Source organism: Ammodytes marinus, assembly GCF_949987685.1.
Source record: "Ammodytes marinus genome assembly, chromosome: 4".
NCBI classification, from domain to species: domain Eukaryota; kingdom Metazoa; phylum Chordata; class Actinopteri; order Uranoscopiformes; family Ammodytidae; genus Ammodytes; species Ammodytes marinus.
This window is the reverse complement of record NC_137233.1, coordinates 3,930,773-3,945,772: the sequence shown is the minus strand read 5'-3', so window position 1 is coordinate 3,945,772 and position 15,000 is coordinate 3,930,773. Positions and strand designations below refer to the sequence as shown.

General features: G+C 39.3%; 1 protein-coding gene across 2 annotated transcripts in view; it reads left to right on the top strand.

Moving 5' to 3' along the window:
- Positions 1-15,000, top strand: part of LOC307249608 (gamma-glutamyl hydrolase-like) — a 30,678-nt gene that overhangs the window by 3,732 nt on the left and 11,946 nt on the right. For both annotated transcript variants that reach the window (XR_013844842.1, XM_080026411.1), the window contains exons 2-5: positions 1,834-1,948; positions 7,604-7,654; positions 8,319-8,403; positions 8,769-8,907. Coding sequence is in view for 1 of the 2 variants with exons in the window: in XM_080026411.1 (XP_079882537.1) it covers positions 1,834-1,948; positions 7,604-7,654; positions 8,319-8,403; positions 8,769-8,907 (390 nt within the window). In the remaining variant the exon portion in view is untranslated. The remainder of the gene's footprint in view (positions 1-1,833; positions 1,949-7,603; positions 7,655-8,318; positions 8,404-8,768; positions 8,908-15,000) is intronic.

Below are 15,000 nucleotides of genomic sequence, written 5' to 3'. Positions count from 1 at the left end.
GACAGACAGACAGACAGACAGACAGACAGACAGACAGACAGATAGATAGATAGATAGATAGATAGATAGATAGATAGATAGATAGATAGATAGATAGATAGATAGATAGATAGATAGATAGATAGATAGATAGATAGATAGATAAATAGATAGATAGACATACAGACAGACAGACAGACAGACAGACAGACATATAGATATATAGATAGACAGACAGACAGACAGACAGACAGACAGACAGACAGACAGACAGACAGACAGACAGACAGATAGATAGATAGATAGATAGATAGATAGATAGATAGATAGATAGATAGATAGATAGATAGATAGATAGATAGATAGATAGATAGATAGATAGATAGATAGATAGACAGACAGACAGACAGACAGACAGACAGACAGACAGACAGACAGACAAACAGATAGTTTAGTTTTTTTTTGTTTTTGTTTTTAGTTTTATTTGATTAGGACAGTGCATATTAATCAACATGTCAGCAAAGCATCAATGTAAATATGCCGGAGTTAGCATAAATGCTAATTCGCATCCGTAGTCCTAAGGCAAGTCATAAAGCTGGGAACACACCGCACTGGCCGCGCGGCGAGATTACATACAAAGTCAATGTACTAGCGCGTGGCCGCACGTCCACCCAATAATCGGCGTCCAGCGGCCGGCAGCGGGCTCTTGCGCGGCGCGTGGTCGAATCGGGAGCGCGGCCATTAGCGGCGCATAGAAATTGTGTCATCGAAGGAGCGTGAATCGAAGGCTTGTGCGGCGAGCACGGCGCCGCAGAAAAAGATGAAAATTTTCATCTTTTTCTGCAGCGCCGCCGGGCGCCGCGCCTCCACAGCCAATCAGCGTTGAGATTGCCCGGTGGCGGTGGTCTGCAAGACGAGGTGGGCGTGTGGAGTGAGGACATCGGGCTTCCAATACATTCTGCAAATATGTTTTTGCATCTGTTTAGCTGTTGGTTGTACTTTAGCCAAGGTAGCGCCGGTTAGCATAGTGAAACTCACCCAGCTGTGTGCTGCTCCTGAGGATAATATGAACCCAAAGTTGACGGCAGTGTCCGTGTGGAATTCTAGTACAGCGAAGCACCGGTGTTGTCCTCCGTCAGCCGGCACACTTTCACTTTCAGGTAGGCTGATGTTTGCCTTTATTTGTGCTGCTGAGCACACACTGCTGTTGTTAATGTGTTTAGTATGTTGCTGAATTGCTGTTAATGTGTGTGTATTTGCGATCGGGGTGCGTGTTCAGGCTGTTTTAATGATATTTGTGACATGACTGCCGCTGGATACACAGTGAACCTACATCTGTATTTTTTGGCACAGCTGGACCATGCTGTTGTTGTTGTTGCACCGTAAGTGTGACGGGTCTGATCTCGGCGTCGGCGTCAGGAATATATGGCCCAATATGATCAAGCGGCGAGCCTCCTGCGTCCACGCGGCCAACCGCCGCAGGCGGCCAATGCGGTGTGTTCCCAGCTTAATACAATACATCAATATACAACTACATGAAACAATTTTACACAGTTAATTCACAACTAGCTAGATAGATAGATAGATGGATAGATAGATAGATAGATAGATAGATAGATAGATAGATGGATGGATGGATGGATGGATGGATGGATGGATGGATGGATGGATGGATGGATGGATAGATAGATAGATAGATAGATAGATAGATAGATGAATAGATAGATGGATGGATGGATGGATAGACATACAGATAGACAGACAGACAGACAGACAGACAGACAGACAGACAGACAGACAGACAGACAAAATGTAATTTCTTAATGTTATTGTTTCTATATTATCCTTCCTCAGGAGTGTTGGCACAGGAGAACCTTCCAAGGGACCGGTTTGCTCGCGGCTCTTCTTACATCGCGGCTTCGTATGTGAAGTTCCTGGAGGGGGGCGGAGCCAGGGTGGTTCCTATCAGGTAAAACTGTCTGTTAATGATTGATTGTCTTTATTTCTAACATGCAAGCAACACAATACAAAAAAAAACGTTAGTAGGGTTTTTAGTATGAGTAGGACGTTAGTAGGGCTTTTAGTTTGAGTAGGACGTTAGTATGAGTAGGGCGTTAGTAGCCATATTGTCTCCTACCTATCTATCTATCTGTCTGTCTGTCCGTCCGTCCGTCCGTCCGTCCGTCCGTCCGTCCATCTCTATCTATCTATCTATCTATCTATCTATCTATCTATCTATCTATCTATCTATCTATCTATCTATCTATCTATCTCTCTATCTATCTATCTATCTATCTATCTATCTATCTATCTATCTATCTATATGTCTGTCTGAAAAAAACAAGTTACTGTAAAATAATATTAGATGAATAAATAAAAAATAAAAATAAAAAAATACACTATTTTCTACATGCTGGAAAGGGGGTAGGAGGAAGTAAAAATAACGTATAGTATGCTTAGTAGTGTTAGTTATGATTCAAATATAGGCTGTATTCTGAATCACATAGGCTGTGCTCGAAAAGCCCTAATGTCCTACTCATACTAAAAGCCCTTCTAATGTTCTACTCGTACTAAAAGCCCTACTAACGTCTGACTCATACTAAAAGTCCTACTAACGTCTGACTCATACTAAAAACCATACTAACGTCCTACTCATACTAAAAGCCCTACTAACGTCCCACTCATACTAAAAGCCCTACTAACGTCCCACTCATACTAAAAGCCCTACTAACTCAATTGTCATTTCCCTTCAGTAGTCAGTCTGGGTCTGCGGTACTTTTGCGGGCTTTCTCAGGATAGATTTTTACCGGTCCAATCAGCGAACAGAGGGAGTGGCTGAGAACAATGACATTGAGGTTGTGCGCCAGTTTCAGTTGTAGTCAGAAGCCGGCACATGACATACTGTACGTCACTACCAAACGTTATGCGATTGGTTGGCAGATCCAGAGTGGCACTGGGCAGATCCAATAGTTATAAACTTCAAGTGACACAGACACCCACCTTCAAGTGAGTTAACGTTTGTAAATTGAGCTAACATCATTTTATTTTGACACTTTTATGGGGATCTCCGTTATGGAAATCCTTCTAGAAAATTAACAAAGAGTAAACATTCCTGCCTCTCTCCATACGTCAGATTCATATTATATCTGACTCCAGGTGGATCAGTCATGGTGCACTATGTGGGTTAATGTGGGCGGGGTTTATGCCCCTACAATGGCGGAGCAGCTGAAAATCAATTCCCAATGTCTGTTTTGATGGTTTTCATCATGTTTTATCACACTTATGGATCTGAGATGATGCTAGATAACTCGCTGCTTGAAGACCGCAGTGCATTAATGTGGTGACGTAGGGACGAGTGAGGGGACTGCTAACTGCAGTAACTGACAGGAAGTTAGCTAAAAGAACCATTCCGCTTACAGCACCTTTAATGGAAATGCTCTAAATGAAAATATTTTTGTGGGGAATTTGGTTGAAATTCAGTAGTTTATTAGCCTGGCATTCCCAGACCTGCCACTAGGCGCTGGCAAATTAAATTTGCTGCGCCTGTTGGTCTGGACACTCTCCATTGAAGTTTTTTGAAATCTGGGTTCACGTTTCAATTGGTTCTATCTAATATGGGCGCGCCAGAGCCCTTTGTATGGTGCTCTGGGGCGGACGTAACCGGATGACGACAGTGACGTGCATGCAACGTCGAAGCCGTGATAGTAAACATCAAAGATGGATATGTTGTGTGAGTTTGAGACTGCTTTGGCCTCGACCCTTAACGATTTGGAAGACGGCACTCAAATCTTTCATTAACAAGAAAGAGGAATGTTCTGTTTTGCCGACCGACCACGGCAAAAGTTTAATTTAACAGTTTAACAGCTGTTCGCTAAACGAACGGGCTTAATACGTCACCTTGTGCATCGCTCTGATTGGTTGTAGTGCTATCCAACTGCGTGCAGAGGCATTTGAAATGCACGAGTAGGAGCCGCCCCTTGAGTTGGAAATTACTATTGATCGTGGCCAGACCCTCTATCGTTCAAGATATCAGGGTCTGGATTTCCAGGCTAGTAGTTTATAGAATATAATCAAAGTGTTCATTCTACTCAAACATATGCCTATACATAGTAAAACAAGAGACACTGAACATTTGGAGAGGTCAATACATTTTTTTTAGAGCTGCATTTGACCTGACCATTTAATGGCAGCATTTTATTTTATTTTGACACCTTCATGGGGATCTCCGTTATGGAAATCCTTCTAGAAAATTAACAAAGAGTAAACATTCCTGATTCTCTCTATACGTCAGGTTGATGTTGGATCTGACTCCAGCTGGATCAGTCACGGTGCACTATGTGGGTTAATGTGGGCGGGGCCTTTGCAAAGGAACAACCTCTAACCGCTAACCACAGTGACCTAATGCATTGTGTTTATGCTGGCACCTTCACAATAAAAGCCTGTTTTTCCAGTTGAATTAGTGTGTTAATTAAGTAGGGTGTTATGTTTGTGTTAGCTGCTAGTGTACATATTACAGATCATTTTTGGGCGTGGCCTTTGCAAATGAACAACATCTCAATACTACCTCAGCCTGTGTGTTGTCTCTGTCAGGTATATGCATTTACCATGTCAAGGTATCTTCAATGTTGCAATAGTCTGCTTGGTACGCTATACTTAAAGACATACTTCACCGGTGGAAATATGAAGGTGTATTGAACTCTGAGATCCTATGTAGTATAAATGTGCAAACATTTTAAAAATCGGTTCATCCTAGCCTGAGAAAAGGCAGAAATAGTGTTTTATGGTCTCACTGTCTACACCTACATTTTATTAATGTGACATCACTTCAGTAAAAATGTAGGGAAAGGATTAACAGGACAGCTGGGCCAAGGGAAGACTGAGGAAAGAAAAACCTCATTCATTATATTATAAAAGTGACTTTTGAATGATAGAACGATGGTTCCATATGGGTGAAATATTCCTGCAGTGATTAGGCTCGTTCGACCTAACTTTCAGCTCGTCTGGAAAGTAGACGAGAGTAGCCGAGTGCAGTCGGGGGAGTGACGAAAATGCCTGACTGAAGCCGGACAGCTCCGAGTCGGAAGTAGCGTCCTTGTTGCGGATGCAGTTCGTTTTCTAGTTTTATTTTGAAGGCCTATTAGAAACATATTCGCAGGAGAGTCACACATGCTACAACCGATTAGAAGCAGAACACAACACAAAGACGAGTAAACACTTTAAAAGCGAGGGGCATTTTCAAAACAAGAAACGAGATATAAGCTAATATCCCCATTCCCCACACATCTTTATCTTTCTTGTTACTTTACTAGAACACCTACTTTTAAGTGATAAAGAATAATTTACAAGAATAATTTACAAATCCAAATAAAGGAGGTTTAGTATTTCTCCCTTCACATAACGAATATGATCGGCCTAAATAAAGAAGGTCTAAGAAAAGATCCCTTATTATTATTGTAGAGATGGATATGATGAACTGTATTATGATGTGTAACAAACAAACTACTTGTTGTAGTTTTGGTCTGGCTTTGCGACACTACATGTAAAATACAATCCCCAGACCATTTAGATCACTTGAAATAAGCCTATGATTTAATCTTAATGGTATAAAAATCACTTCACCAAGATCTTATGTGACTCAAGTTTGTGTTCACTTTTAAATATATCTATACAGGAGAGTTACACATCCAAATTATTTCTATGTCAAGGGTTCAGAGGTTTAACTCTGATTAAGTAGCCTACATTTCTGCTTAAATGCATATTGTGGCGGCCTAATGATTAAACATAAATTAAAATCAAAAAGAATGGATCGTAATTTAATTTTGAGCGGTGATGTCAGACTTTTGCCTAACCAATTGGGGAAACGCATCAAAGGCACGAGGTTTAAACTCCCAATTAGCGCTCAGCTCCGCCTGTCAGCAAGACGTTTCCCATCAGACATTTCGCTCCCGCAGCCCGTGGGGAGCAACTGCAGCGACTTGCTCCAGTGTCTGTGTCCGTCTTGGTCCCGCGGGACTTCAAAGTCTCAAGCAGCCGAGCCGCAGCCAGCCACGGGTGCAAGTGGGACAAAAAGTCTAACCATAATGCAGTGCGCTCAGCAAGACGAGCGCCATAATTGCGCAGGTCTTAGCAAGACGGCGACAGGTCGAACGAGCCTATTGACTACTAACATCCTACTCGTTGAATAGCATCATTTTATTTTAACACCTTCATGGGGATCTCCGTTATGGAAATCCTTCTAGAAAATTAACAAAGAGTAAACATTCCTGATCCTCTCCATACGTCAGATTCATATTATATCTGACTCCAGCTGGATCAGTCATGGTGCACAATGTGGGTTAATGTGGGCGGGGCCTTTGCAAATGAGAGGGGGCTCACTCTAATAACTTTATTCATATGGCACCTTTCAAAACAGTGGTTTACAAAGTGCTTTTACATGCAATACATAGGAGCAAGGGCAAATCAAATAAAGACATATACCAATCAAAAAACACATACACAATTAGATAGATACACATACTCATATATATACACAACAAACCAAACATGATTAATAGGTGCTAGGATAAAAAGACATTGAGGAAGAGAATAAAAATAATATGTAGAATTGGGGATGACCATGGTTAACCTGTTAACCGTTAACCGTTAAGAAGATCTTTAACCGGTTAATACTAAAGGTTAAATGGTTAAAAAAAAAAAAAAACTCTTAATTTATCTCAAATCCAGACTCTCATTTTGATTTTGCTAAACCGGATGTAAGAAAGTGAACTGTGTCAAAATGCATTTACATAGACTACTGGTCCCTGAGTTGTTTTTAATTGAATGTGCCGGTCCTTGGAACAAAGAAGGTCGGGAGCCCTGCTATAATGCTTCAGGTATTTCACTATAAATAGGCTACATTCAATCTTAACGGTTAACCGGTTAATAACCGTTCATTCTTGTGGTTAACCGGTTAAAGAAAAAATTATAAATGTCCATCCCTAAGTAGAATAAAAAGATGGCATCATAAAAATAAAAATGTGTTTTAAAGGTGCAGTGTGTAATATGACATCATCAAGAAAGTTCTACAAAGTTCTAGAATGCAACACTCCCTGGGTAACCCCAACCCTTTAGAATAATAACAGAAGCTACAGTGGCCTTCAAGGACAAGAACAATTCTACATTTTAAACAATGCACCTGATGACATTCCAACTATGACACTTTCAAGATGGCGGCACAAGGCCTTGGTCCAAAATATGCAGAAATATGGACATATATGAGACCCTTTATAGGGGAAAAAAATAATTCAAAACATATTTTTCAGCTATTATGCACTAAATTAAATGTACTTATGGATATTATAATTACTTTCTACAAAATCTGATAGGAAATAAAACCCAAAATTCTACACACTGCAGGTTTAAGAAGTGATTTAAAAGAGGTTGCTGATTCTCGCAGACTCTATCACTTTCTCAGTACAAATTGATACATTTATGACAGTCTTTTTTTACAGCATTTTTGCCTGTGTGTTTATATGTAACTGCTGATGTCACGATTAATTCATATTGTATTGAAATGTTCTAGACAGTGAATGGGATTAACTTTTTTTTTTTAATTTTGTGCCTTTTGCCTTTTGTTTTCTACTAGAATTAACCGCACAGAAGAAGAGTACACTCGGATATTCTCCTCAATAAATGGGTGAGTTGATCGTACGTTGTTTACGTATAATACATAATGGGCCGGTTTCACAGACATGGATTAAGCCTAGTTCTGGACTACATTGTACTTTCAATGGACAATCTCCATTCAAAATTCCATTTAGTCCAGGACTAGGCTTAATCCATGTCTGTGAAACCAGCCCTATATATGGTAGTTGGTGTTTATCAAAGTACACGTGTGATTGCTGTCATACAAAGTGAAATCAACCATGATGTGTGGACTTTTAAAATACCGTACATTCAAAAGCCAGAAAGAAAGAAAACAATGAAAGAAAAACAATGTGTGAGTGTCGATAGTTAGCCTGCTGCTATCGGTCGGTGTATGAATGTGTGTGAATGGTAACGTGGGAAAGGAAAACAGGTCTCCCTTGTAAAAGAGTCTTCGGTCTCAATGGGATTTACCTGTATAAATAAAGGTTAAAAAAAAAAAATTGAGGCAAGGCAAGGCAAGTTTATTTATATAGCACAATTCAGACACAAGGCCACTCAAAGTGCTTTTACAGGGGCAAGATTAAAATACATAAAACACATTAGAAGACATTTAAAAGCGAATGAAAAGAAGTAGACCATTTCAATAGAATAAAAAGTACAGGTTAAAATGGAAAGGCTCCAATTGTGTGTGTTCACCCAAAATGTCTCCGCAGGTTGTTGCTGCCGGGAGGAGATGTCGATATCGAGAAGTCGCTGTTCAGTCGCGCTGCAAAGATCTTCTATGACCTGGCTCTGAAGGTGAGGACAGACAGACGGACGGACGGACGGACGGACAGACAGACAGACAGACAGACAGACAGACAGACAGACAGACAGACAGACAGACGGACAGACAGACAGACAGACAGACAGACAGACAGACACACACACACAAACACATCTAATAACTAACTATTTACAAATTATCATTACATGTAAAAACATTTTTTTTTTTTTTTTAATAATAAAATAAAATAAAAATTCTGAAAAATTAAAAAATGTCATCACACCTTTGACTGTGCTACCTTCCTCACTACATATCGTAGATACAATATACAGATAATATATTATATAGAAATATGTATAATACAAATATATGTGAGAAATATTGTTGTACTCTACAGGCGAATGATGCCGGGGACTTCTTCCCTATCTGGGGAACATGTCAGGGCTTCCAACAGCTGACGGTCTTCACTGCAAATAAAAACCTGCTCACACTGACCAACACCAAGGCTGTGGCTCTACCCCTCACTCTCACCACAGGTACACACACACACACACACACACACACACACAGACACGCACACACACACACACACACACACACACACACACACACACACACACACACACACACACACACACACACACACACACTCTCTAACAGCAGGTACACACACACACACACACACACACACACACACACACACACTCTCACACACACATACCTTTTTTAAATCAATGAACATACAATAAATGTTTCGAGCAATACAAACAAACAAAAAAAGTTAACAAAAGATCACCAAGAAACGTTCAAAGATGGTATAAACCATATATCACAAATTAGACTGTTTCAGAAATATTTAAAATTTCCTCATAGCACCTTTAAAAATCAGATAGGGAAACCATGAGTACACATACAAGTATAGCAATAATTCACCTTATCTGTTCTACATATGTTAGAGAAGGCAGCATGCATTTTATTTTGACAACAACAGGGTGCGATTCCTTTTACTGGAATCCTGCTAGAAAATTTACAAAGACTAAACATTCCTACCAGCTCTTAGCTTCAAGTTGTTATTAGTATAAATCTGATAGCCACATCACTCATGGTGCTAAATAAGAGAGTAAAAGTATGTCCCAATAGTATGCCTACTGCATCCTAACTAGATTATTTTTATCGTCCGATGTAGTATGTCGAATAGAAGAAAGAAAGAGTATGAGATTCGGAACGCAACCAAAGACTGACTATTGAAGGGAAATTAAAATTGAGCGGAAGTTGGTAGGTGGGCGCTAGCTCTATTTGGTTATAATGCACCAAATCTAATACTGTGGATCACCAAAGACCCCAAAGTACTGCTGTTTCAAACTACATTTCAAGACGTAAATTCCTTAGATGTAAGGTGTGGTGGCCAAGTGGTAAGGCGTTGGTCTCGTAAACCAAAGATCATGGGTTCAATTCCCATCCATACCTTCAACACCTAAAGCTTTCATTGAAGAGGTTAATATCTTATGCATTCATGACATATATAAGATTCAGACATGTGAAATCAATCATAGCATTTCTTGAGTAAAAAGTAAAAAGAGCCCAGCTGTGTGTTATTGTTGAGTTGATCGTCTACAGTTCCATTCCCTTCAGTACAATTGTCAAAGTGTCCTCATGCAGACACAATGGTAGCTCACACACACACACACACACAGGGGTAGCTTGCTTCCATATGGGGTGAGATTGTGCCTTTACTAGTTGAATGGGCTTCAAAAACCCTGTAAAGTGCTTTGGATAGTGCTATATAAATGCAGCCATTTGGTATTTCTGTATTCTTTCTTTGTTATTATCTGACAGTTGCATTCAGCGTGAGGCGACTGTCAAAGCCTCATTCATCCCTCAGAAGACTTTCCCTGCGTTCCAATCCACATACTTTTTATTTTTACTACACTACATACTAAAGTACAGAAGAAGTGCCACAGGAGAGAAAAAAAAAATCAGACAAGCAAGATTTTGTTTTCATTATGTCGAGAAATGTCAAGAATAAAGACGAATACTCCAAATTTCTATTGGAGTTAGTGGGGACATTTATGTGTTTTCAGTATAGTACAATTGACGTGCATGTATTGGGACATCCTAAATCTTTTTCTGGCATACTAAATAGTAGGGAAGTATGGGGATTGGAACGCAGGGTTTGAGTTGTTCCAAAAAGAGAAAGACAGAAACCGTTTGGTGAAGCAACTTCAAAGGTGCTCTGAGGAACTTTCTAGTTTGTGTTGATTCTAGCACCCCCTTTGGACAAAAGCGGTAGTGTTTTTACTACACCAGCTGTTGTATCTGGGGGAGCGTCCGTGTCCTCTGACCTTTTTAGATGTATTTTATTTTATTTTATTTTATTTTATTTTATTTTATTTTATTTTATTTTATTTTATTTTATTTTATTTTATTTTATTTTATTTTATTTTATTTTATTTTATTTTATTTTATTTTATTTTATTTTATTTTATTTTATTTTATTTTATTTTATTTTATTTTATTTTATTTTTTATTCATTTATTTATCAGTCTTTTTCCAATGTACAGACCATACACTTGGTCAAGACTTAAAAAATAAATATTTTACATGAAATAAATGCTTCTAGCCTTAAAACCAAACAAAAAAGTAAACAAAAGACAACAAAGAACGTTTAAAGACGTTGTAGACTATTTAAGTTTCGATGCCCAAGGATCAAAGAGCAGCTTTCTTGTTGAAAATATGAATGTAGCACTCAAACTACGAACACATTTGTTTTTGTCAATGTTCATGTTTGTCCTATTTGCATGACATTGACATGTAAATGTTGACATATGCCAGTTGTGGTGGCCAAGTGGTAAGGTGTTGTTCTTGTAAACCAAAGATCATGGGTTCAATTCCCATTCATACAAGATATGGAATCTAGACCAAATTTGAACATACAATTTGGTCTAGGTTCCATATCTTGCTCAGTTTCCTAACCCTTGATGTAAAGGACCAAGCCTTGGAATGAGTCGCTGAACTGCAAACTTGATAAGTTTCAGCTCAACGCATGAAATCATAGCAATTCAATTTGCTAACATTATTAAAACTGTGATGCCTGTATGACTCACACCACACTCAGTGTCCAAATGCCTCATATGAGACTTCTCTGTTCATGCTTATGTGACGGATATAAAAGCAAGAGGCTGTCACATTGTAGCTTTCTGTTTACCCCTATTTCTAATCAAATATTAACATTATTCATATCATGTCATGTTTTGATTACATTAAGAAAACTGAAACTATTTAGTTTGTGGTGTAGCATTAATCTCCCTCTTGCAACAACGTTGTCATCCAGTCTATAACTTACTGGTTTCTGCTTATTATATTAGGAAAATATAAAAAAACTAAGCTGTTGAATACTTATCCAGTTATTATGGCAGCTGTAAATTCCATGTATGTGTTAATGCGAGTGTGCATTTGTGTCCAGACATGACTAGTTAAATATCCGGAGAATGCCCAAACTTTAGCCGAGATTAGCTGCAACTTTAGAATATTTCAATTTTGAAATATTGAAGTTCTTGATGTGTGGTGTGGTGTGGTGTGGTGTGGTGTGGTGTGGTGGCCAAGTGGTAAGGCGTTGGTCTCGTAAACCAAAGATCATGGGTTCAATTCCCATCCATACCTTGTACCTAAGAGGTTCATAACATGCCATGAAGGAGGCCTGATTATTCTATGAGTTGTAGCACAACACATGTCATCGTAGCATTTTCTTACGCAAACTTTGATGTCACTCATGTGGATCCAATGCAAATGAGATTGTTCTGTTCATTGTATTTCACCACCATCATCATATGATTCGACTTAGTTACACAAAAGCCTTTCACATTGTAGCATTCTGTTTCTGCCCATATTATGAGTTACATATCCCAAGATTCATTGTGGTTTTTCAGAGATGGCATAAAAAAAAATAAATAACAAAAAAACAGCATCTTCTTAACTTTTATCTTCCTTTCTTTTTTTTCTTGTCTTTTCTTTTATTTCTTCTTGTACTTTTTTTTAAATTTTTTTCAACTAATATGTATTAAGTGGTGTACAATAATTCTCCCTCCTTTAAAGGTGCTCTGAGGAACTTTCAGTTTGTTTTAATTCTATCGCCCGCCTTTTGACGAAAGTGGTAGTGCATTTTACTACACCATCTATAGTTCCAGGGTGAGCGTGACACATCACAAAGGCATTGAGAAAAACTAAAATAAAAATAGCATTCTTTGCACTGATGGTCTCGTTTCCTGTTCGACATGTAATTTATGATCATCAGAGGAAAAATTAGACTGTTTCAGAAATGTTTTAGATTTATCGTAGCTACTTTAAATATCCAAGGCACACCCCACCTTCAGATGGGATGGTCATATGTGGGTACAGTCCATACCTTAATGATTGTGTTTCCCTTAGAATATTTGTATTTGCATTCTGGCGATCTAAACATCTCTCTTAATATCAAATTAAAATAAATACACTTATAACTGTTAACCAATTTAAACGTATTATTTTGAATCAGCCCCACTCCACTTGTAACTGTTTTAATCAGGCTATTGTTCTACTTTATTCAATTGATCTGAATGTTTTAATTGTTGTTGTCTCTTTTGGCGCTTTTCCACCGCAAATGTAGCTCGACTCGACTCAACTCGACTCAGTTTAACTTGGTTTGGTAGCAGCACGGGTCGTTTTCCACCGAAAATAGTACCTCCTGAACGTGGGCGGGGTTGTCGTAAGGGGCTGAAAGCCAACTCCGGAGTCAAGTAGCAAAGCAGAAATTACGAGCAGTTGTTGCACTATTAACTGAACCAACCGCCAAAAACACGGATGAGAAATGTTTAAGAAAATACTCCCCTTGTATCTGTTTGCTAAAAGAAGTAGAATAATATTGCTACGGGCCGTTAAAAGGGAGGGTTTGTGTCCTGATGTGTGACTGCCACACAGCTGTAGGGATGCGTCACGTACATCCCTATGCACGTAAACACGGCATGATAAAGTTGACTGTTAAGTGCTTGTTTCAGGATACGTGTTTTCAAATGCAAGCCGTGTCTCAGCCTGAATATTTTATTGAGGTAATCAGTGCAGTCCGAGGCTTGTAATGTAATCGCTCGCTATCATGTCTGTCCCAGCTTGCTGCTATAGGCTATTTAGCCTAGCTGCTATGTCTCCTCTCGTATGTTCAAAGTAACTTCCCCAACAGCCAACACAACTGGGTGAGCTTAGCGAATATATGGAGAGAAAAAAATCGGGTCTGTGATGCAAATCAAATGAAAGCGAGCCAAAGAAGGCTGCACGCGGCGAGACAAAATACACATAAAAGTCCCGGAGAGTTGTTGAGAATCAAGGGGAGAATAATCAACAGAATGAAGCCGGCAGACGGTAGTCTCTGGCCAATCAGCGGCCGGCCGTCTGCCGACGTCACCTTTTAGCTCGACTCAGCTCGCTTGGACCCTAGAGCAAGGCGATACTAAAAAAGCAGCCGCTAGCAGGTACCAGGTACCATGAAATTGCGGTGGAAACGCCAAAAATGCGAGTTGAGTCGAGTCGAGTCGAGCTGATACCATGCGGTGGAAAAGCGCCATATGTAAGCTTGTTATGTATTCTCATTGTATATTGTATATCTGTATTTGACTCGACGTCATTGTAAAAGAGGGTCATCACCCCTCAATTGATCTTTCGAGGATAAATAAAGGAAAATGAAATGAACTAAAATATGCTTACTGAGTTGAGGTTCAATCGTCATGGTTGACCCACCACAGTGCAGCAAGTTCCTTAAGATAAGACTTTTACTTCCCTCTCCGTGTCATCATAGTGGTTTTAGAAACAGGTGTGGTGGCCAAGTGGTAAGGCGTTGGTCTCGTAAACCAAAGATCATGGGTTCAATTCCCATCCATACCTTGTACCTAAGAGGAGCATGCTAGGAATTAGTACTGTTACCTCTACAATTTTCAACACATGACATCATAGCATTTCACTGTGCAAACGCCAGTCATACTGTGATGCCTGTTTGATGTCACTCAAGTGGATCCCATGCAAATGAGATTGCTCAGTATCACATGATTGAACGTAGTTACACAGAAGCCTTTTACATTGTAGCATTCTGTTTCCGTCCATATTATGAGTTAAACTTCAAGGCAAGGCAAGTTTATTTCTATAGCACAATTCAGACACAAGGCCACTCAAAGTGCTTTACAGGGGCAAGATTGCAATACATAAAACACATTAGAAGACATTTAAAAGTGAATGAAAAGAAGTAAAACATTTAAATAAAATAAAAAGTACAGGTTAAAATGGAAACAGAAAAGTCTTCAGACTCGATTTAAAAGAACTGAGGGTTGCAGCAGACATTTTAACATTAATCAAGTCATGTAGATTTTGAAACAACCACATTGCAGCAAGTTCCTCGAGATAAGACTTTTACTTCCCTCTGTGTGTCATCATAGAGGTTTTAGAAACAGGTGTGGTGGCCAAGTGGTAAGGCGTTGGTCTCGTAAACCAAAGATCATGGGTTCAATTCCCATCCATACCTTGTACCTAAGAGGTTCATAGCATGCTAGGAATCGGTACTGTTACCTCTACAATTTCCAACACATGACATGGTAGCATTTCCCTGTGCAAAC